Consider the following 25,139-nt stretch of genomic DNA (forward strand, 5'->3'; position numbering starts at 1 on the left):
AACTCTCAAGTATTAGAAATACCTGTGACTTTTTCACTAATAGCAGCCACAGATATTTGTGTCATGTTAAAGTTGTTGCAAATATCTTGAATTATCACTTTCATTCATGCGTATTTGAAATTATATTACTTTAGACCCATTGCTAAAGCTTGTTACTTAATGCATTAATAAAGCCCATATATTACAAATGTTTTTATTTTTATTTTTATTTTTTTTCTTTATTGATTTTTAGAGAGAGAGGAAGGGAGAGGGAGAAAGAAATAGAAACATCGATGATAGAGAACACTGATTGGCTGCCTCCTGCATGCCCTCCACTGGGGGACTTGGCCCACAATCTGGGAATGCGCCCTGCAAGGAATCGAACTGGTAACTTCTTGGTGCGTGGGTCAACGCTCAACCACTGAGCCACCTTGGCCAGGCCAAATGTGATGTTTTTAAAAAATATTTTTAATCCTTTGTAGTCCTACATATTTTATTTTAAGCCTGTAAAAAAAAAAAAAACAAGAGTCCAGGCTTCATCAGCCTGCCAAAGAGATCCATAGTACAAAAAGTGTTAACAACTCCTGCCCTCGACTAAAAGCACCAATCATGCACACCTCTGCCCCACCCTACATACTCAGCCCAGCGTCTTACACCCCAAAGATAATCAGTATGCACTATGCGACTGAGAAGTACTGGGTTTGTTGTTACTATTGAATACTTACTTTGCAAATCTTTTGGGCATGTGCTCCTGATAGACTGCCTCCAAAAACTGTAAAATCCTAAAAAGAAAACAAATCAACAAATAAAATACAGTGACTAGCCAGAGATGAAGAGCCAATAGTAGGAGGAAATAGAAAACAAAGATAAAGTTAACGTTTTTAAAGGCTTTTCAGAAGTTAAAAAAACATTTCAAGTCTAATTTATAAATCATTCCACAGAATAGTAAATATCTTAAAGGGAGTTCATGTATTGTCAAGAGCAAAAGACCTAGTCTTTGCTCTACAAAAATGATTTGTAGCTCTGAGGAAAGGAAAACTTTTCATGAGGAATTAACAAAAATCAGATTCTATGGACGTCAAATGGTCAGGCATTTCTATTACTAGGAAACATTTGCTGTTTTGACAAGGGAGGTGAAAAGTGTATCAGAGCCCTCACTGCCTCCTCTTGCTTATGGATTTTCATTACCTTCTGATGCAAAGGGTTTCTTTTAAAAATGACCTCCTTCCTAAACATCCCTCCCAAATAAAGTGGGGAATTAAAAACAGATTCAGCACATGAGAGCCAAAAAAAGGAAGAGGAAACAGCAGCAGAAGAGAAACTGAACACATCTGAGAACTAAAAGCACAAGGATATCTGACTTGGAGTAAATAGAAGTCTATACACCTGTAGACGGAGTAAACACAAGGGACAATCCAGGAACCCTGGAAAGTAGCGGGTGGGAAGAAAAACATTAATTCCATCTATAAGATAATTCCTTTCCCATGTAAGGTAACATATCCACAGGTTTCAAGGATTAGGACTTGGACATCTTTGGAGGCCATTATTCTGCCTACTACATTCTCCTATGGTGTGGTATGAACAAACTGTATCTGTTTTGATTCAGCCTGATAAAACATGTTTAAACACTTTAATGAAAGCCAAAAACTCAGGGGTCCATGGTTCTGAGCGTCTAGACTCCTCCGCCCAGGCTGCATCAAGGTCTCTCAGGTCCACACACCCTGCCTAGAACTTAGCTGCCCTCCAGGCACACATTCAACCTGCCAAGACTTACATGATTACTGCCCTGTGATCCTCCCCCAAACAGACTAGGGATTTTGTCTCCCTAAGAAAAAATACATAGTGCCTGGCCGGTTTGGCTCAGCGGTTAGAGCGTCGGCCTGCGGTCCTGAGAGACCCAGGTTCGGTTCCTGCTAAGGGCGCGTACCCTAGTTGCAGTTTGTACCCGACCCTGGTCGGTTGTGCGGCTGGCAGCCACTCAATGTGTTCCTTTCACATCGATGTTTTTCTCTCTCTCTGTTCCTCTCTCTCCCTCACACTCTACCTGAACAAAAAATGGAAAAATGTCCTCGGGTGAGGATAAAAAAAAAAAAATACATAGTATAATACTGTGGAAATGTGCATTGAAAAAGAAAAAGTAAATCCCTCATTTGCCCCAAACTACATGCAAGTTTTCATTCCCCACGACTGTTTTCTTCTCACATTTTTTTTTTTGCTCCCGGATCTGCCCTCAAGGAAAGCTCCACCTATTGGAGTTATGAAATACCTGACTGAAGACATAAACCAATCTTCCGTTGATTCGGCCCCGTCCAGTGACGACACTGTCTCCAGGAAACTATCAGAAAAATAAAAAAATAAAGGTTAAAAACACAAACATTTCTTTCAATAAATTTACCAATTATGCCCCAATGAAAGATGCCCCCATCAAAAAAAAAACCCACCCCAAATTCTTTTTTTTATCCTCACCCAAGGACATTTTTGCATTTATCTTCAGATAGAGCAGGAGGGAGAAAGAGGGAGAGAGAAACATCGATGTGAGAGCAATGCATCGACTGGTCGCCACCCTCACAACCCCAACTGGGGCCAGGGACAAACTGCAACCGAGGTACGTGCCCTTAGCGGGAACCAAACCCAATGCTCTAACAGCTGAGCCAAACTGGCCAGGGCCAAATTCTTTAAAATCCAGTAAGAATTAAGAACACAAAGAAATCTCCCGTCCCCCTCAGGTCTGCAATAGCAAGCACTGGGCTACTGCTTTAGCAGAAATGAAGGGCTATGTAATCTTAGGCCTCATCTCCTTCGTAGAAGCAGAATAATCATGAGACCCTCTAGGGTTGTCATTAACAAATGCTCACAGAAAGGAAAAGGACACATAAAAAAACAAGGCAACTTCTACAAAACCCCACACCCCACCCACAAACCTTAAAAAGGCAAACCTATCATTTTGCTTGGAATCCTGGCAATCACTGTGTAGCCCATAATGGCCCAAATGGAGCCAGCTGGTTTGGTGCCAAGTTTACAAATATTTGGTCATAAACAGCATGTATGCAGACCTGAAGAAAACCGACCAAAGTGAATCCAAAGAACTCTGCACAGCCCTGGCCGGTTTGGCTCAGCGGTTAGAGCGTCGGCCTGCGGTCCGGAGAGACCCGGGTTCGGTTCCCGCTAAGGGCATGTACCTCGGTTGCAGTATGTCCCCGGCCCAGGTCGGTTGTGCGGGTGGCAGCCACTCGATGTGTCCCTTTCACGTTGATGTTTCTCTCTCTCTCTCTGTTCCTCTCTCTCTCCCACTCTACCTGAACAAAAAAATGGGAAAATGTCCTCCAGTGAGGATAAAAAATAAATAAATAAATAAATAAATAAAAAAGAACTCTGCACATTCATGGAGAATATCCAATTGAAGGAAGAAGTGTCAGTGACTCTGATCTCAAAAACTCCAAGGCATAAACTTAATGTGTCAAAGAGGCAAGTGGTTAGTCTTTAGGGGTCTCTGATGCCTAGACAAACCAGAACGCAACTAAAAGACTTTCTCATCTTTCCTTCCAAGTTTGTCATACTATACCTGCAAGAACTCTGAACCCACAACCAGAGCCCTGGGAACTGAGCCAGAGTCCCACTGCACAAGGTATAAGCAGTCCACTCACACTCCTTCATCTGTAGATAAAGGTAAGTGGGAGACCTGGAGGTCATGCTAGTGTCTCTTCAGAGGTCATCTTGCATTCCAGGGCCCCAAACATGAAAATTTTTCAATGTATCCTGAGTCCCAGAATTTCATTATTCTAGTGCAATAATTTTCAACTGGTATGCAGCAAGAATTTGTTTTCCCCTCACCCGGGGACATTTTTGCATTTATCTTCAGACAGAGTGGGAGGGAGGAAGAATTTTAAAAACATGCAATCCCTGACTATTTAGCCAGGGGCACTGACCTCTTTTCCCTTAGATTGTCAAATAAAATAATGACAACAGCCAACAATAGCTGTCTGGTGTGAATGAATCAAAATTGAACCTATTGCCCTGGCCGGTTTGGCTCAGCGGTTAGAGCGTCGGCCCGTGGACCTGAAAGTCCCGGGTTCGGTTCCCGCTAAGGGCACATACCTTGGTTGCAGTTTGTCCCTGGCCTTGGTTGGGGTTGTGTAGGTGGCAATCAGTCGATGTTTCTCTCTCTTCCTCCCTCCCTCCCTCCCACTCTATCTGAAGATAAATGCAGAAAGTGTCCTCAGGTGAGGATAAAAAAAAAATTATACCTATTTTCTGTCAGATCAGCAAAAAATATATTTTTTGGTGTGCCACAGAATTTTAGTAATTAGTTTACGTGTGCCATGAGATGAAAAAGGTTTAAAATCGCTAGTCTAGTGGGTAGACCAGCAGAGCCACGGCAGGAAAGTACAACTTGGAAGCTCACAACACCATTGTGAATAGATACCTTATTCTTATCAGCAGCCATTCCAAAATCCGCACATCTGTGTTCCACAAACATGTCGCTCTCAACAAAACTGTCAGGGTCCAGCAAGAGACTGATCCGCTCTCTGGCTGTTAGCTTTCCCTAAAGTGCAACAAAAATCATTCAGTGATGTCATCATAGACAAAGTTAGTAAGCAAGGAGTGATTGTAGGAGGGCCAGGAGAACAGGTTTTGCCCCTTCACCCCATGTGAAAGCCTGTATTCCATCAACCTGTCCAAGAAACAGGTTTCATCAGTAGAGTTCACCTAGTTAAAACTCAGTGCAGACGGGTACTCCAGGAGCCACCAACTGTGGAAAGCAAATAAGTGAGTAGAAAGTGGAAAAGGTGGAGACAAAAAGTGGGGGTAAGGAGAGCCTGGAACGAGATAACTAGTTCCACAATATTTAAAAAATATTAATAAATATTCCACAATAATAAAAAGAATGGAGAAACAGGAGGTGGAAAACTAAAGCAGGCTTAGTGAACAGTCTGAGGCTTCACACCCAGATTCACTGGCTTTTTCTTTTCTTTTTTTTTTGGTACGTGCCCCTAGGGGGAACCGATCCCAGGACTCTCTCGTCCGCAGGCCGACACTCCAACCTCTGAGCCAAACCGGCCAGGGCTCACTGGCTTTTTCTAGGGAACCCCACAGAAACTCATATCACGAGGGTTCACCCCGAGGGCACTTCCGAGACTACTTCCTGGTTCTTCTCCTGCATCATATAGGCTTCTCCTACTAACCTACCATTAGGGATTTTACTCCTGACAGTGATGCTATGATGCAGAAACAACCCCACAGCAGGGAGTGGCTGAAAAGAAAAGGAGTGGGACAGAGCGTGCTAAAGAACTCACTTGAAAGGAATAAAAAAAAAAAAAGGCTTCTTAGGGGGGATGAGGTTGGAGCCCTCAACCTATTCAGAGCCTCCATTGCTTAGGCTTCTAAAGCCTTTACACCAAACCAATTATCCAGGTCCACTGTCCCCCCATCCACCAAAAAAACACCTCAAATTGGCGAAAGCCAGTGAGGTCATGTTAAAACAGGCATTCCTATACACTGTTATTCTCCGCCTGGATCCATCTCTCTAGGATAACGAAACCCCGATTCCAGAAGAGCAACCAGTCCCGGAGCCTCGCTTCATGTGCACTCCATTAGGGCTGACCAAAATCAGAATACACAAGACGCCCTAATTGGATCATCCACGATAAGTCATTATGATTCTGCTATACATCTTTCTGACTCTGGGCCTCACCCCTGGTTGCCCACTCATTCTTGCCACCTTCTCTCCTTCGCTTCTGGAATCCTCCCATCTGTTCTGTACCCTGAATTTGACCCAACGCCTCCTCTATAAGGCCAACTCCACATTTGCACCTGACTGTTGGGTATGCCTATCCCTGTCTCCTCAGCCTACTCTGCCATATATATGTGTGGGTCCACCACCTATATGTGTCTCCCCACTAACTGGACCAGCACCTGCACCTTGGTATATCTCACCCCCAACATCAATATAGTCCCCCAGGACGCCTCCCTGCCTGTTCCCAACGTCACCCTGATTAATAGCACAACGCATTCGGGAAAGGCGAGATCAATCTTGGAGCACCTGGTTCGATTCCAACTGGGCACACTGGGTTTTGCCGCTTAAGGGTCCCCTAACTCTCCTTTTTCTAGCCCTAGCCTTCGGACCCTGTCTCCTGCGACTACTCTCCTCCCTACTACAAAACCGACTGAAGGCCTTCACCAGCCAGACGGTGCACGAGATCTTGATGCTAAGCCATTATCAACCTCTCACCAGATCCTCAGGCCCGGATCATGCCGACATGGGCCCCCTCCCCTAACGCCGCCCCGTCCAGCTCGAAGTAGCCAGAAAGATACCTGCGCCCCTTTGTCATTATCAACAGAGTCGGGAATGTCCAATGGCCTGGGGACTGGCGCCAGGCAAAGTGCTCGACCATTGTATCGCTTGCTCAGCCTTGCCTTCCACCCTGAACGGCCTGCCTCGAGCTTGTAAATTAACTCCCATCTTGCTCTTATCGATTCACATTTCAGAGGCTCCATGCATAGCCCCCGCAGGGCCAAACCCTAAGGGACAAATTCCAGCTACAACAAGCAGATATAAAAGACACAAGCCCCTACATTGAGCGCGGCTTCTAGGACTCGACCCCCGGAGTCTGTGAACCCGCCCGGAGTGTACCCAATAAAGCCTGATCCCTGTTTATTCGGCTGATTGGCTCTCCAGTCTCTTCTCTGTTTTATTTGGCAGCGCCCCCGATTCCTTACAGTTATGTAAAGTAAAGGAAGTTTTCGGTTTGGCACTATATATCAGAGTGTTAAAATATTCCTAACTTTTGACCTAGTAATTCCATTTCTAGGAATCTATTTTAGGAAAGCAAGTAGTCCAAAAAACTGTTTAAAAAGGGTGGAGTGGGGATTTAAATCAAGTTGGCCTCCCAACTAAGTCTGCTTTAGCAAAAGACAGCTTCTGGAAGCTGCAGCTAAACCCAGCAGGATCCGCCTACCGGGAAGGATGAATGATGTTCCAGGGAGAAACTGAGCAATGGCCCCAACAGAAAGAGTCCAGGGGAGCACTGACTGGCCTTTCCAGAGGATGATCTAAAATGTCCCTCACCCCAGACAGAGCCATCTCACAGGACGAAGGGAAAGCACTCCTGGTACCATACACTATCAACCAAATTTACATCTTATTCCCAAGAGTCAAAAGAAACTGTCACCTTTAGGCCCTTGTCAAATGGGAATTTACAACATCTAAATCAACACTCAATTTTGACTTAAAAGGGCTGGTTCAAATTGCCTTGCTGAAGATGCCAGCCTTTCACCCTAGTCACCTCCCCTACACTTGTGAGCTATGCCTCAGTGCCCTTCACCTCTAAGAATTTTACCTCTACAACTTTCCAGGTTAGTTATTTATTTTGCTGAAAAGGGAACCTGGCCCTGAGAAGGTCTGCCCAGAGCCAGCTGGTAGTGTGTGGATTCTTGACTTTGTGCAGGAAAAATGTCACAACACGAGTCCAAGTGAATTTTAGAGGATGATAAAAGCTGGGGACAGTAAAACAAGAAAGGGCTGGAGAAATGAGCCTAGGCTGGTCTGCTTTGGCTCACTAACAAGTCAGAGAAAAGGAGGCCTTGGGGACAGAGTCAGGGGGTTTACCTGGGACAAACTGCTACTACCCATTGCTGCCCTGGTTGCACACTTCACGGGATCCCTTAGAGTCTGGGAGATTCATGCCTGGGAGGGAGACCATCATGCTCCTGGGAAGGAGAGCTCGAGATGGGACCTTCATTTTGCGGGGTTTTAAAGGCTGGGAGTTTAGGCAAAGTCCTGGGGGAGGATCTTAATAGAATATTGATCAGCTTTATGCTGATATACCAAAATGAGGTTTCTTCTCTTCATCTGGCCTTGGGTGTGGTTGACAAATAACACTAGCTGGACTTTTGCTATCTGTCTCCCAGAGTAGGGTAATTAAAGCTATTTACCCTCTGGTTGGGGAGAAGTGCAAGCCTTTTACTCCTATTAACTGTCCCTGGTTTAGGTAAGATAAGATTTACTAGATGGCTGTAAACTGCTAACTATCTGTCTCAGTTTCCCTATTCCACTTGTCCTGGCTTACTAGCCTGTCTCAATTTAACTCATCCAGCAAATCGCTCCAGACTCACACATGTGTCAGGGAAGCAGTAAGCAAGTCTGGTTTCAAGTCCCAGGTAATCAACCGATCTGATAAATGACCTACCCAGCATATCTCCATCAACACCTGGGCAGTGGGTGGCAGTGCCTCAGCTGCTCACTCTAGCCAAACATAAACATGAACACTCCCAGAAAAACCACTGCTTTCAACGTGTGCTTTCCTACCCAGCAGGTCCATGCACACTGAGACCGAGACCCTAAGGGAGTTTAGCTGGTGTTCTGGCGGCAGAGTTCCACAAGTTCCCTGCATGCACCAGACATCCCACCCCAGATTAATGTGAGAGTTTGCCTATGTTACTTCCCCTGCCATATGTCTTGACCTTACTGCTTCCATAATGGATCAAGAACCATTCTTTCATGGGGCATGAGAAGAATACGCAGAAATTTAAAAACTTAAGTGCCTATCACTGCTTCACTATCTCTATTTTAACAATAGGAGTGTGTGGGGAGAATTAGTACTATCTTCTGCTTAGAATGAACCGACTCCTAAAGATGAGTAACTTGTCCAAAAGTTTATAGCTGTTAAGCGGAGAGCCAGCTCCGCCTAACATTGCAAAGGGAAAGCAAAAAGTGGTAAAAACAAAAAACAAAAAACAAAAACAATGGTGCTTATCTTCTTGTTAATCTGCTTCTTGGAGGAAGGCAACAAGTTCTCAAGGTGAACATTCTCACCCTCGCCCCTCCCCAGCTTTGCGTGGATTGGCTGGGAGGCCTCTGGCGCCGCGAGCAGGGCACGCTGTGATAGGTCGCCAACGCCAGGGCGGGGCGGCCCCGGTCCCCTCCGAACTTACTCGCTTGTGCTGCGCGTCAATGCGGCGCTGGCCCCCTCCCATCAGCGCGGCGCGGCGCTTGTCCTCTATGCGCTCGTTAATGGAGACGGGCTGGCTGCGCTGGCTGCACAGGCTGCGAGCCGCGACACGGAGGCCGCTCACCCCAACGCTGAGCCTTGCTGTTGCCGCCGCCACGCGCATCGCCGCCGCCATATTTGTTCTGCTGGCGCGCCCCCAACTAGTGCACCTGAGTACGCAAGTGCGTCGAGCGTAAGCATAGCGGGGTCTGCGCCTGCGCCTGCGCAACGTGGGCCTGACGTCAGGAGTCTGGGCTGGAATGTAGAGCTTGCTTGGGAGGATGGCCTGGGAGTTCCGATCCCAGGCCCTCCTACAGCGTCACCCAGAGAATTGAGAGTGGTCCTCCCACCCTGTACCCTCCTGGCTACACAGAAGATGCGTCTAGGTTTCTTATCCTACTTGCACCAGAAAATAAGTAGATAATGAACTAACATTTATTGAACAGTGGACCAGGTGTGGCTTTAAGCACTTACTTGCATTAGCTTATTATCCTCATTCCACAGATGAGGTAAATGGAGCACAGAGAGGTAGAGTGATTTGATCAAGGCTAAAGATGTGGTGGAGCCCAGCTGGTGTGGCTCAGCAGCTGAGTGCCATTCAATTTCGGGTCAGGGCACATGCCCAGGTTGTGGGCCAAATCCACAGTGGGGGGCATGCAGGAGGCAGCCAATCTGTGTTCTTTCTTATCAATGTTTCTATCTCTGTCTCTCCCTCTCCCTTACTCTCTAAAATCAATAAAGAAAAAAAAATATTTTTATAAAGATGTGGTGGAACCAGGATTCAAACACTGAGCACAGGGCTCTTAACCCATAGCGAGTAGTTCTCAAAGTGTGTGCCCAGCTTCAGCATCACCCAGGAGAGAGTTCAAACTCTCAGACTCCACGCCAGACCTACTGAATTGAAAATTCTGGGGGTGCAGCTGAGATATGCCAGAAACCCAGAACAAGTGAAATATTGAAACAGACAAAAAGCTAAACAAACTGACAGAGCAATTTACAGGAGATAAAGAGGTAACCTACCCCAGCCCACCCCCAGAAATAACATTTAAGTCTCAGTTGTATTTCAGCTCCAGATCCAGAAAAACAGCAAAACCAGGTGAGCAATGTCAGGACCAGCTACAGTGACTAACAACCCCCTGCCCTGACACTGACCAATCAATGAAGACCGTGACCCTGAAGGAGCACACCTAGAAAACTGATTCATATCATGGTTTTTTTTTTAATTATTTATTTTTTTATCCTCACTCGAGGACATTTTTTGTTCAGGTAGACTGGGAGGGAGAGAGAGGGAAACATCGATGTGAAAGGGACACATCGAGTGGCTGCCACCCGCACAGCCAACCAGGGCCGGGGACAAACTGCAACCGAGGTACGTGCCCTGAGCAGGAACCAAACCCAGGTCTCTCCAGACTGTAGGCCAACGCTCTAACTGCTGAGCCAAACTGACCATGGCTGATTCATATCATGTTAAAACTCTCCCCTGAGACCTCGCCTAAGATTCCCACCTGCAAGAGAAAAATAAAAGCCTGAAAACAAAGGACCCAGCTTGCGCTCCTTCCCAGGAGTGTGCCCTTCCCCCCCCCCCTTTGTCCTTTATAGGCATACATCTCCTAGACTCTAAGGGACCCCAGGGGCCTTGCAACCAGGGCAGCAATGGGCAGTAGCAGTTCATCCCAGGCAAACCCCCTGAACCTGTCCCCAAATTTTTCTGTGACTTCCTAGTGAGCCAAAGTAGACCAGCCTAGGCTAATTTCTCCATCCCTTTCTTGTTTCACTGTCCCCAGCTTTAATAAATGTTTTCCCTGCTCTATTAGTCAGGGTTCTCCAGAGAAACAGAACCATTATATATATGTGTGTGTGTGTGTTTATGGATGTTATAGGAATTGGCTCACATGATTATGATCTGCTATGTGCAAGCAGGAGAACCATGAAAGCCTGTGATGCAATTCAGTCTAAGTCCAAAGGTCTAGGAAAGGAGGGAGGGCTAAGGGGTTAATGGTGTAAGTTTGGATCTGAGTCCAAAATTCCTAGAACCAGGAGCACATATGTCCAAGGGCAGGATAAGATGGATGTCTTGTCCAGCCAGTGTGGCTCAGTGGTTGAGCGTCGACCCATGCACCAAGAGGTCACCAGTTCGATTCCTGGTCAGGACACATGCCCAAGTTGTGGGCCCGATCCCCAGTGTGGGGCATGCAGGAGGTGGCCAATTGATGTTCTCTCTCATCAATGTTTCTATCTCTCTCTCCTTCTCACTTCCTCTCTCTCTAAAATCAATAAAGGAAAAAAAAGTATTATAAAAAAAGATGGATGTCTTAGCTCAAATAGAGGGAGGGAATTTGGCCTTCCTCTGCCTTTTTGTTCATTATCAGTCCTCAGTGGATTGATAATGCCCACCTGCGATAGTGAGGGTGATCCTTTTTAGCTTGTATACTGACTCAAATGCTAGTCCCTTCCAGAGACACCCTCATAGACATACCCAGAAATATTTAACCAGCTATCCGGGCATCTGTTAGCCCAATCAAGTTAACACAAAATCAACCATCCCATCTGCTTTCCACCACCATTCTCAGAGAGTCCGTCCATTCAGCCTTCATGATGATAATCCCCTGACTCCTGGGCCTCAGAATGCCTCTGCTTCCTCAACATGAAGGGCTCTTAACTCTATTCCACTTCAGCCACTGACATGCTGGGCCTTGTGATCCTAAGAATTGCTTCACTTCCAGGAGCTGAAATCTGTCAGTTCTCTCTATCACCTCCTTTCCCACACTCTTACTTCATACTGCTTCTGGTCCATGTACCAATATAATTTTTTAAATTTTTTTTTTTTTTGATACATGCCCGTAGCAGGAACCGAACCCAGGACTCTCTGGTCCGCAGGCCACTGCTCCAACCGCTGAGCCAAATCGGCCAGGGCTAATTTTTAAATTTTTTATTTGTTGTTAACAGTATTACAGATGTCCCCCACTTTCCCTCCCCTTTATCCCCTCCGCCCAGATCCTCAATATAACTTTTTAAATCCCTTAGTATATGTATTTCAACTCTGCCTACTCTAGCATTCTGGCCTCTCTTGATCTCTTGAATTTTCATCAATATCTTTGTGCTAAGGCCCAATCCTGGATCACACCTTTTGGATCACTCTGATTCTGTTCACAGACTGCCCACAGTTGCTTGCAAAAGTCACAAAAATCCAACTAGGTGTATTAGTCTCCTAGAGCTACTCTAAAAATTACCACAAAATTGGTGCCTTAAAACAAAAATTTATTCTCTCAGCTCTGGAGACCTGGAGTCCAAAATCAAATGTTGGCAGAGCCATTCTTTTTTCAAAGGCTCTAGGGGAGAATTCTTTCTTGCCTTTTCCAGCTTCTGGTGTTCCATGGCATATAGCAGCATAATTCCAATCTCTGCCTCTATCTTCACATGGCCTCTTTCTGGTGTCCCCTGTCTGTGATCTGCCTCCTCTTTTTCTTTCTTTTTTTTTTTAATTCCTCACCCGAGGATATTTTTGTATTTTTCATTAGATAGAGTGGGAGGGAGGGAGACAGAGAGAAACATCGATGTGCTAGAGTCACATCGACTGGTTGCCTCCCTCACGACCTGACCAGGCACAAGGATGAACCACAACTGAGGTACGAACCCAAGACTGGAATCGAACCCAAGACTCATTGGTCTGCGGGCCGACAGTCTAACCGCTGAGCCAAACCGGCCAAGGCTGCCTCTTCTTTTTCTTATTAGGACACTAGTCTTTGGATTTTGGGCCCACCCTAAATCCAGGATAACCTCATCTGAAGATCATTAACTTGCTTCCATCTGTAAAACTCTTTCCAAATAAGGTCACATTCACAGATACAAGAGATTAGGACTTGGACATATCTTTTGGGGGAACGCAATTCACTACACTATACTAAGACACTGTAGATTCTTGCTCTTCCTTGCTGTTCCAGTTTCTGCATCTCCAAATCTCATATATCCCATTCCAAACACCATTTCTTCCACAAGGCATTTTCATAATTTCCCATTACAAGCAATCTCTCCTCTTTCTAAACTCCCATCTGCTTCTTGTTCCTCATTTATAGCTTGTATCAATGTCTGCGTTTTATTGGGGCTGTCCATGTATAGGAGCCTCACGTTTTCTCTGGTTACCTGGGTTGCAGCAAATGCTACCTAAGTGTCTCATCAGCAGACCACTTTGGACTCGGACTGTCTAGAATCATTTATATTGCTCCTGCACTCTCGGTCTCCACCCTGAAAGTTCCTGTCTTTTGTGGTTCCTTAGTGATTGTCAGTGATTCTTCTTCCCTAACTGGTTCCCTGACTGCATACCTTTTCCCCAGTCCTCTGCTCAGCAACCGGCTCCTTCTCTACTTCCACCTCCCAATCTCCCACTTTGTTGAGCCCTGTAAAGCACAGTTCTGCTCCTCAGACCAGCGTTTGCCTCCATATTCTCTCTTCTACCCGTCAGTCCTTCATTTGAGGCTTTCTCCTATCATCTCCACATGGCCTACTATATATCCTTAACTTTCTCCAAGAATATTCCCTTCACCTTCTTGCTTTTCCTAGTGGCATTAGTTCCCTTCCAATATCCAAAGTGCTTTCCATCCCACGAAATTGCTTCATTCTTTGATTATCTGCTTGATATGTTGCATTAAAATTATCTGTTCAGAATTTGCGGATGTAATCTTACCATATTACACTCCACTTTTGTTTGTACTTTTACCTGATAATGGGTTTGAGATGTATGTGTGCAGAACTGTGATATACTGCATATACCTAACTAGATTGGCAGAAGATATGAAAAAGGATGTGAATTTGAAGAAAGAGTCCTTGAGCTCACAAGAACAGTTCCAGTATTGCCTTCTGAATAGACTGATTCTTCCACTCTTGAGAATGCCTTTTCCCATTTCAACCAAAAGAGCCTTAGTGATTTTCTCCGTTTCTGGATACTGAGTTGAATTGAAGCCAAGTTACAAATACTCTTGTTCCCCCCCACACACACACATCCTCCTCCTTCCTCGTCCTCTTCCGTCTGCTTAAAAAATGCTAGGACAGTCATCAAAGTATTAGATTAAGAAATATTTCTTTTTAATTAGTAGCTTCTACTCCTAACTTCTTTTTAAAAAGTAATTCCTGCTATAAGTCTAAAAGGTTATGTGAATTATGCTAATTTCACAATTATTTATATTATTATGGATGATTTTAAGCATTTGGTATGCTGTTCTAAAGCAATTCAGGTTAACAGCTAGAAACTGGAAAAAATTATTCATTTATGACTCTCCACAGGATTATAAGCATATTTATGGTAACAGTTCTACAATTTTTATCTTTGTTTCTTTTTTCCTAATACATTAAAAGTATTCAGCCCTGGCCAGTTTGGCTCAGCGGTTAGAGCATTGGCCTACAGTCTGGAGAGACCCGGGTTCGGTTCCCGCTAAGGGCACGTACCTTGGTTGCAGTTTGTCCCCGGCCCTGGTTGGGTCATTTGGGTGGCAACCATTCGATGTGTCCCTTTCATGTCGATGTTTCTCTCTCTCTCTCTCTCTCTGTCTCTCTCTCTCTCTCTCTCTCCCTCCCCCACTCTATCTGAACAAAATATATATAAAAAAAAAAAATGTCCTCAGGTGAGGATAAAAAAAAAAAAATTCAGTTACTGAATGAACTTTGTTTCTCCCTACTCCAGTTTCTCTAGGAAAATGGGACTATCTGACCCTCAGGCTCCATCACTAGAGGCAGCTTTTCCCGGAGCACAGGAAACCTGTAGTTTCCTGAGGGTGTTGCTGATATTTGCAATGTACTTACTGGGAACATCAAAAGTAATAAAGTTAATTAGGGAATGGTTTATCCCATCCAACTGTCCCAAAATGTCAACTTTTACAATTAACGCAAGTGTGAATGAGTGCATGAAAGAAAGAAGGAAAGAAAGTTGGGAAGAAGTATTTTAGACTGCAGCGCAGTCTAAGGAAATTCAGCAAGAGATGAATGAAGTGATGTCACCATGTACTCTCTGCTGTCACACAGGGTTTGTTACTTTGTCAGGAAGGAAGGAAGGGAGGGCAGGGAGGAAAGGAGGGAGCATAAGAAAGAAAGCAAGAAAGGAGAAAGGGAAAGGAAGGAAAGAACAAAAATGGACAAGAAAAACACATACTGTTTGAAGGCTCAGAAAACAGCTACAACTTGGCCCTGGCTGGTTTGGTTCAGTGGTTGGAGCGTCGGCCTGCAGACCCATGAGTCTCAGGTTCGATTCCGGTCAAGGGCACGTACATCTGTTGCAGTTTGGCCCTGGCCCTGGCCCTGGCTGGGGTCATGTGGGAGGCAACCAGTCAATGTGTCCCTCTTACCCTCTCATGGTGATATTTCTCTCTCTCTCCCTCCGTCCCACACTATCTGAAGATAAATGAAAAAATATCCTCAGATGAGGATTAAAATAAAAAGTACAAAAAAGAAAGCAGCTACAACAGAACTTGCTTTATAACTCTTTTTATATGTAGGAAGGGATTAAGTATATATAAGTATAATTTTCACTCCCAGAATCAAACAGACATAGACTAGAAGAGGCCCTAGACAGAAGCCATAACTAAGAGTTAGCGAAGGGTTTCTGGTGCAATGAAAAACATACTTTGATGTACTAAAACTGAATTCCAAGTGACACAGCAGTGTGACTGGAAAAATCAGTTAATCTCTTTGAGCTGCAATTTTCCCATTTATAAATGACAATAATAATACTGACCCTGCCCGGCCAGTGTGGCTCAGTTGGTTGAGCATCGTTCCATGCACCCGGAGGTCCCAGTTCTATTCCTGGTCAGGGCACCTGCCAGGGTTGCGAGCTCAATCCTTGGGGGGGGGGGGGGGGGAGAGACAGCCGATGATTGATGTTTCTCTCCTATTGACATTTCTATTTCTCTCTATCCCTTCCTCTCTCCAAAATCAATTTAAAAAAAACATATTTAATACTGACCCTATAGAATAGTTAGAATGATTAAATTAAGTATGATGATGACATACGTAAATGTCTACCACAATGCTGAGTGTGCACTAGGTGCTTAATAAATGGTAATTCCATTGAGTCTAGTTTGGGAGGAGAGTTCAGTGTAGATGGGAAAGATAATGTAGATGGAAACTGATTCTGGATATATAAAGAAGAAAATTATTGGAAGGAATTGTCAAGAAGGATGGAGAAAAGTGAAAAAGCAAGTAAATCTAGAAGCAGAAAAACACAGCCAAGGTCATGTCACAAGAATACTCTGGTTAGTACATTGAACTAAAAACAATGTCCTGGCTGGTTTGGCTCAGCGGTTAGAGTGTCTGCCCGCGGACCAGAGAGACCCGGATTCAGTTCCCGCTAAGAGCACATATCTCGGTTGAAGTTTGTCCCTCATCCCTGTTGGGATCGTGTGGGTGGCAACCAGATGATGTGTCTCTCTCACATTGGTGTCTCTCTCTCTCTCTCTCTCCCTCCTGCTCTGTCTCAAGATAAATGCAAAAGAAATAAAAATAAAAATAAATGAAAACCATTGTTGCCAGGCCTTGCTGCCACTGCCCCTGGATTTTCAAGGTCATATAACCACTGTGAATAGTTTCTATATTGTCATGTATCTTTACATTACTCCCACATTTAGAGTCTTGAGTAGGAAAGCATCAGATTGTCAGACACTGTGTAATATGCCCAAACTATAGCATAAGAAGAATCTAACCTGTTTGGCATTAAGAGTCCCATAATGGGAGACTCCCTCTAAATGAAAGAGAGTTGATATGGTGAGTAGCCAAAAAAAGACAAATGAGTTCTGTATTATTTAGAATAACGCTAGCAACTGTAACAAACCCCCAAACTTCAGTGACCTAACATAATGGAAGCTGGTTGTTCACTCATATAACACTCCAGTGTAAGTGTTCCTCCACATGGTGGGCAGCTTTCCTTCACACGGTGCTTTAGAGAGCTAGGCTTCTTCCATCTTGTGATCTCACCCTCCCTAAAATTCAATGTATTTGACTGGAGAATGGGGAGGAGACAAGTGGAAGAGGAGTCCTGCTTCTGAAATACTCCAGCTACTTCTGGATAGAGGGGCAAACTTGGCATTGCAGTCCCTGCTGGCCAACCACTTTCTAGCAACAACTCCACACTATGGAACAGGGCATGACAAACTTTTGATTGATAGCTGTTTATGCCATACTCTCTACTGGGCCAATGTGTGTGATAAAACGTATTGGGAATTAGGCAGGGAACTAAGGATAAAAGGACCCAAGAGGATGGGGAACCATTTTGAGGAGGCAGTTTTAGGAGTGGAGAGATAATACACTGGGAAGTTGAAATAAGTGGGGAACAGGAATCCTGGGGTACAGGATTGTTTGAAGAGCTCAGCACCCTTGACAATTTCTTTTCTATGATGGTTAAACTGATTTCCTTCTCTGTTCAGGGCGCTTGGTAAAGTACAGAGGTTTGCAAGAATAATATAATGATGTCTATCTCCAGAAGATTTCTAAACTTATTGGGAAAATGTGTACATAGAAAGGTAAATTTTTGCCCTGGCTGGGTAGTTCAGTTGGTTAGAGCATTGTCCCAATACACCAAGGTTGTGGGTTTGATCCCTGGTCAGGGCACATACAAGGAGCAATCAATGAATGCATAAATAAGTGGAACAACAAATCGATGTTTCTCTCGCTCTCTAAAAATCAATAAGTAAATTTTTAAAAAAGAAAGATAAATTTTATTGACTAGTTAGCATTTGGAAGAGTCAGGTGAGTGGTAGGAGGAAGTGTTATAAACATTCAGAGTACAAGTTATCATCGACATCTGGGGGCTTAGGGGAGGTCTTTAGTCCTGGTCTTCCAAGAAACTGATGCCCAGATAGGATTGAATTTGTAAGAAATTTATTAGGGTAAATTCCTGTGAGAGAAAATGGGAAGAGAGCCAGAGGAGTCTGGGAGAGTCTTCAGTCTGATTATAAGGTAACTGCCTATAGAGTGAAGGAAAGAGGGAAGGATGGAAGGCAGGCCCAGTAGAAGCATCTTAGACTGTAGAGCAGGTTAAGGAAAATTGAACAAGATCATCAGGGAGTCTTTGAGTCAAGTCACATGCCAGATGAGTCTCACATCTCCCAATAAGGGCCTGCCTTAGTTTCCCTACCACACTCAGTCATTGGCTGGGAGAAGCCTGCAGGATGCATGGCCTCAGAGCGAATCCAACCATAGATTTCAGAGGGCAGTAGCTGGGGCCCTTGGTCCATTACACTCCTGGCAGTTGGAGATCTGAGAGGTACATTGTCATGGCCACCAAAGTCTTCCTTTTACCCCACACAGATGTACCTCTCTGCACAGGTTTGGGAAGCAGTTCTCTGGTTCCTGTGGGCTTTCTTCCTGAGAGGAAACTTGGAAGAGGGCGTTAGTGGAACAAACTTTGTTGATGCAGTTGATCTCAGAGCCATACTTAGTATGTAAGTGTCCCTTCTTCCCTATCCATTCTCAAGTCCCCTCACCCCCCAATGACTGCCTAGGCAGGTCTTGGTGCCTTACCTGGTGTTGTGAACCGAACTTTTATTCTGGAAGAGTCTATACCATTGGTAATAATTTTTTCAGTATGGGGTGCTTCCTATGTTCATTCATGGTTACAACAGAGCAGGAGAGTACCAGGAGCACCCAAATGGACTGCCTAGCTTCCATGTGTTCCTTCTTGTCCCTACTGTGCAAAAGCAGCTCTCCTGCTGATCAGAGGCAATTACCCTTGCTTGATGGTGATCTTCTTCCTTGCTGGTTCCTGGACACAGACTTCAAAGTGCCCTGGCAGCAGCTGCAGCTTTTGATTTAGTAGAATCCATGCCATATCCCCTGGCAAAATTGTGGTCTCTTTGGGGACTAGGACCTCTAACCCTGCAGAGTCAAGAGTTGTGAGGACAGAAAGCACAACATCTCTCATTGGGGCCTTGGGTGTGACAGTAGGCGCAGTCACTTTTACTGCTTCTATCTCTTGGTTTCACAACCTATGTGTTCTTCTTCTCCAGGACACAGCACCATAAAGAGGTTTCTGATTTAATACATACACTGTGACCTTAAGGAGGGCACTTCACCCATCCAGACTGCTCCCTCTGTACTGTACTTCAATGCTTTTAGAAGGCTATTCCTGACCTGCCTTAGCTGAGCATTTCTAGTGTCTCTGGAGCTCTGCTACTCTAACAGTTAGGTTTTATTCCTGCCACTCAGCTGTGTATTCCCTTTCCCTAACTGAGATAAAGTCCTCTTTGTAAGCTGTCCTGAAGGCCTTATGGCTCTCTCACTTAGCCAAAAACTGCTTGTTGTTAATGGCCTTCAGTCCCTCATGATTTCAATATAGGGTGTCAATACAACTTAGTAGTAACCACCCAATTTTACTCTCTTTGTAGGCATTGTTCCTTCCATGTTTTTCAGATGTTTGCATCATCACATATGCCACAGAATTCCCTTCCACTGGAACATTTTCTCAGGTTAACACTGGTGAAATCTTTATCAGTTGAGCTGCCACCTTGTGCCAGGAACTACATAAGCCCCACCTGCTAATCAGGATGGCATCCTCTTTGCGTGATGGGCAGTAGATAAGACAGTCCAAATTCCTATTTTACCACATATGTTCTTGGACCACTCCCAGTACCACTTGTGTTAGTGTGGGTCCCTGAGAAATGGATGCAAGATAAGATTTTCTGTGCAAGAAATTAGCAGAAATGCCTATGAGAGAAAATGTGGGTGAAAATAGGGAGGCTGCTGAAGTTATCAGGCTATAATGCAAGGCTGACCCCAAGTGAAGAGATGAAGGAAGGAAGATTTGATGGAAGCATCTAACACCCCAGTGCAGTTCTAAGGAAAGTTTGACAAGGCTGTTTGGGATTTCTCCAAGTCACCTGTCAGAGGAGTCTGGCATCTTCCAGGAATGGGCCTTAGTTTCTCTGCCACACTCAGTCATTGCCTGGAAGCAGCCCATAGAAAGCAAAACCTTGGTGCAACACAGTGATTATTTTCAGAAGGCAGTAGCCGGGACCCACAGTCAATTGTGCTCATTGCAATCAGAGATCTCAGAGGTACCTTTTCATGGCCACCATAGCAGTCTATGGAGGAAGTGAAGTAGAGTCAGGGAAGTGAAATAGGTAGGATTTAGATACGTGGTGATGGGCAGAAGATACATCCAATGATGATAGGCAAAATATACCATGTGTTCTGGATAAAATAAACAGGACAACTTATCTGAAGGGTGCCTTGTTCTTAGTAGAATTAATTAATTAGTTAATTAATCATTCTGTTTAGGAAAATAGTTCATGTTATGCCACTTTCAAACCTAAACTCTTTAATGGCTTCTCAATGTTCATATGATAAAGACAAACATTCTTGCCCTGGCCGGTTTGGCTCAGTGATTAGAGCGTCGGCCTGCGGTCCAGAGAGACCAGGGTTTGGTTCCCGCTAAGGGCACGTACCTCAGTTGCAGTTTGTCCTCGGCCCCCGCTGGAGTCATGTGGGAGTCAGCCACTCGGTGTGTCCCTTTCATGTAAATGTTTCTCTCTCTCTCTTCCTCTCTCTCCCTCCCACTCTACCTGAACAAAAATGGAAAATTGTCCTCTAGTGAGAATTAAAAAAAAAAAGAAAGACAAACATTTTTTTTTCCTACTTAAAATCGAACCGGCGACCTCTTGATACATAGGTTGATGCTCAATCACTGAGCCACACCGGCCAGGCTTTTTCCTACTTTTAAAAAATATGTTTTTGCCCTAGCCGGTTAGAGCATTGGCCCATGGACCAGAGAGACCCAAGTTCGGTTCCCACAAAGGGCATGTACCTTGGTTGCAGTTTGTCCTGGCCCCAGTTGAGGTAGTGTGGGTGACAACCACTCAATGTGTCTCCCTCACATCGATGTTTCCCTCTCTCTTCCTCCCTCTCTCCTTCCCGCTCTATCTGAAAATAACTTCCTCGGGTGAGGATTAAAAAAATATATATATATATATGTATGTATATATATATATATATATATATATATATATATATATAGTGTTTTTTTTTTAGAGAGAAAAGAAGAGAGAGAGAAACATCGATGTGAGCAAGAAACATCTATTGGCTTCCTCCTGCAAGCCCCCTACTGGGGATGGAGCCAGAAACCAGGGCATGTGTCCTGATGGGGAATTGAACTGGGACCTCTCAGTCCATGGGACAATGCTCAATCCACTGAGCTGCACTGGCTGGGCAAGACAAACATTCTTTTTTTTTTTTTCAATTTTTTTTGTTATTTTATTTATTTTTGTTACAGATGTTTCTCCTTTTTCCCCCACTGGTTCCCCCCTCCCCCTCCCTCCACACCGTCCCCAGCTTTGTTGTCCATGTCCATTATTCATGCATACATGCATATAAGTTTTGTGGTTTATCTCTCCCCCACCACCCCCTTTTCTGGGGATTGTCAATCTGTACCCCACTTCCACATCTCTGGGACTACCTCATTCTTCAGACTGTTATGTTCATTATATTCCACAAATAAGTGAGATCATATGATACTTGTCTTTCACTGCTTGGCTTGTTTTGCTTAGGATAATAATTTCCAGGTCCCTCCATGTAGTCTCAAAGGATAAGAGATCTTCCTTTCTTACAGCTGCATAGTACTCCATTGTGTATATGTACCACTGCTTTTTTATCCATTCGTCTACTGATGGACATTTGGGCTGTTTCCAGATCTTAGCTATTATAAGTAGTGCTGCTAAAACTTGGGGGTACATATATTCTTTCTGATTGGTGTTTCAGGATTCTTAGGGTATATTCCTAGAAATGGGATCACTAGGTCAAATGGCAATTCCATTTTTAATTTTTTGAGGTAACACCATATTGTTTTCCATAGTGGCTGCACCAGTCTGCATTCCAGCAGTGCACTGGAGTCCCCTTTCCTCCACACCCTCGCCAACACTTGTTTTTTGATGATTTGTTGATGGCAGCCATTCAGACAGGTGTAAGGTGATACCTCATTGTTGTTCTAATTTGCATCTCTCTGATGATTAGTGATGTTGAGCATTTCTTCATATGTCTCTTGGCCATTTGTATGTCCTGTTTGGAGAGGTGTCTATTCAGCTCCTCTGCCCATTTTTTAAGTGGGTTCTTTGTCTTCCTTTTGTTGAGTTGTATGAGCACTTTATATATATTGGAAATTAACCCCTTATCTGATGTATCATTGGCAATTTTGCTCTCCCATACAGTGGGTTGCCTTTCCATTTTGATGATTGTATCTTTCGCTGTGCAGAAGCTTTTGAGTTTGATGTAGTCCCATGTGTTCATTTTCTCCTTTTTTTCTGTTGTCTTACGTGATGTATCAGTGAAAATACTGCTGCGTATGATGTCTGAAATTTTGTTGCCTACATTTTCTTCTAGGATTTTCATGGATTCATGAGTCACATTTAAGTCTTTTATCCATTTTGAGTTTATTCCTGTGTATGGTGTAAGTTGATGGTCTAGTTTCATTTTTTTGCATGTAGCTGTCCAATTTTCCCAACACCATTTATTAAAGAGACTGTCTTTACTCTACTGTATGCACTGGCCACCTGTAGACAAACATTCTTAACATGGCCTATAAAGAAGGCTGCAGGGCCTGGACACTACCAATCTCTCTGATTCATCTAGTACCATCCTTCATCTCTTCACTCCAGCCACACTGGTGTTCTGTCAGCTCCTCAAAATCATCATGTTTCTCTTTCTGCAGGGTCTTTAGCTTCACTGGTGGAAGGCACTCTCCCCTTTTCACATTTCAGGTTGACACTTCCTTAAAGAAGCCTTTTCTACTTCTTTAACTAAATTTAATCCTTCTATTTTATGTCTCCTTGCTCCTTTTATTTGTAATTGTCAAATTTATCATTTAATATTTATTTTTGTGAGTATTCTATTAATGTCAGTCTTAATCTCTCCAACTACACTATTAAGGACAAAGACTATGTCTATGTTTTTATTTTTCTTATATCACTTAGAACAGTGACTGACATATACTTAGCATAGGGCCGTAAATAATGAATGCATGAATGAATGAACAGTATTAGTTCTTGAGCAGAAGGAAGTGGTGATGTTTGTGCAAAACAGAGTGTTAGTTTAATAAGTCAATACTAAGTCAGGTGGATTATAGATCTGGGAGACTTACATTAGTGGGTCTGGCTAGAAATCAACTGTAAGTTTGAGTAAGGAAGGTACATTAGGGTTAAGGTTAAGTTGCTGTATAAAAGAACCTCTAAATAAAATGGGCTAACTAATATAGAAGTTTCTCTCTCTCTCATGGATGTCCTCAAAGTTTACCTGCAACAACATTCACTGGAGTATCATTTAAATGGCGAAAAATTAATAACTTCAATGTTCAACAATTGCAGGATACTTAACCAGATTGTGGTATTACTAGTCAATGGAATGTCATCATTTTTAAAAAGTCATAGTGTAGAACAGTGACTTTCACAGTTCTGTGCCCCCATTACCATCATCCATTCTCATAACTCTATAGTCATTAAACAATAACTTGCCACTGTCTCCTCCTACCAGACCCTGGGAACCATCATTAAACTTTTAGTCTTTATGAGTTTGATTATTCTAAATACCTCACATGATGGAATAATAATAATTGTAATAAGATGGTTTGTTATTGTTTTTTTAAAAATAGAATAAGACTCATTGGGGGAATAATCAAAGCAGTAACTCCAAGGTTATAATCATTAGAGAAAGTAATAGCATATTGACAGAACAGAGAAAAGCAGTGTGAGATCTGGATACTGGGAAAATGATGATGATTTTGGTTTTAGATATATAAATTTTTAGGTGACTTCAAGAAGCTATTTCCTTCTAGGATTTTATTTTTGGTTTGTTTTTTTTTTGTTTTTGTTAACAAGCATATTTTTCCATTGATTTTTAGAAAGTGGAAGGAGGGGGAGAGAGAGAGAGAGAAAACAAACTTGACTGGGAATAAAACCCATGATTCTTCAGTGCATGGGCTGATGCTGTTACCACTGGCTAGGGCAAGAAGATATGAATCTGCAGCTTGAAAGAGATCTTGAAGTAGAAGTATTGAAATAATAGCTATTCAAGAAGAAGGTAGACTAGAAAACTTTGAGACTGTCTTTTTTACCTATATATCCATAGTGCCTGTGTTAGAAACATATTTGGTAAAGATATGATGCCCCATGGTAATACTTCAAGGACAGTATTGTTATCCCCATTTTATAGATGAGAAAACCAAGGCTCAGAGGGCTTGAATATTTTTCTCAAATCTACACAGTAAGTATTTGAATAAAGATTTGTTCATCCCTGGCCAGTGTGGCTCAGTGGTTGAGGGCTGACCCATACATCAAGAGGTCGCAGGTTCGATTCCCAGTCAGGGCACATGCCGTTTGTGGGCCAAATCCTCAGTGGAAGGCATGCAGGAGGTGGCCAATCGATGTTCTCTCTCATTGATGTTTCCATCTCTCTCCCTCCCCCTTCCTCTCTTTCTAAAATCAATAAAGAAAAAAAAATTGTTCTGCTACCCCATGCTACCTCCCAAAGGTCAGGAATAACAAAGATAGTTTGGCTCACAAAGTCTAGTTTGCTTAGCATCAGGTTAAAAATCTTAATTCCTAATCCCTAGTCTGCCTTTGAGTTGCAAAGACCATTTATTAAAAATAAAATAAAATAAATAAAAACACATTATTGTCCAGGAGTTTATACTTAGATAGCTTCAGAGATCCAATTTTATTTAAGAGATGTACCCTGGCCCTGGCTGGTTTGGCTCAGTGGTTAGAGTGTCGGCCTGTGGTCCAGAGAGACCCGGGTTTGGTTCCCGCTAAGGGGGCGTGCCTCAGTTGCAGTTTGTCCCCAGCCCTGGTTGGTCGTGCGGGTGGCAGCCACTCAATGTGTCCCTTTAACTTTGATGTTTCTCTCTCCCCCTCCCTCTTTCCCTCCCACTTTATCTATCGGAACAAAAAATGGAAAAATGCCCTCGGGTCAGGATAAAAAAAAAAGAGAGATGTACCCTGTTTCTTTGTCCAGCCAGGTGGCTCAGATGGTTGGAATGTTATCCTAAACACCAAAAACATTGAGGGTTTGATACCTGGTCAGGGCACATACCTAGGTTGCAGGTTCAATCTCCAGTCAGGGCACATATAAGAGGCAACCAATGTTTAATGTTTCTGTCTCACATTGATGTCTCTCTCTCCCCTCTGCCCTTCTCTCTCTAAAATCAATAAA

The 25,139-nt window shown here is 43.7% G+C and overlaps 1 protein-coding gene across 1 annotated transcript in view; it reads right to left on the reverse strand.

Moving 5' to 3' along the window:
* PCCB (propionyl-CoA carboxylase subunit beta) overlaps nucleotides 1-9,155 on the reverse strand; it is a 62,465-nt gene extending 53,310 nt beyond the window's left edge. The window contains exons 1-4 of the mRNA XM_036267351.1: nucleotides 8,911-9,155; nucleotides 4,403-4,522; nucleotides 2,246-2,314; nucleotides 705-761 (exon numbers count right to left, since the gene is read on the reverse strand). Of these exons, the coding sequence (XP_036123244.1) occupies nucleotides 705-761; nucleotides 2,246-2,314; nucleotides 4,403-4,522; nucleotides 8,911-9,102 (438 nt within the window). The 5' untranslated portion in view covers nucleotides 9,103-9,155. The remainder of the gene's footprint in view (nucleotides 1-704; nucleotides 762-2,245; nucleotides 2,315-4,402; nucleotides 4,523-8,910) is intronic.
* Between the last annotated feature and the right edge of the window lie 15,984 nt (nucleotides 9,156-25,139).

This window comes from Molossus molossus, unplaced genomic scaffold, assembly GCF_014108415.1.
Source record: "Molossus molossus isolate mMolMol1 unplaced genomic scaffold, mMolMol1.p scaffold_m16_p_18, whole genome shotgun sequence".
NCBI classification, from domain to species: Eukaryota; Metazoa; Chordata; class Mammalia; order Chiroptera; family Molossidae; genus Molossus; species Molossus molossus.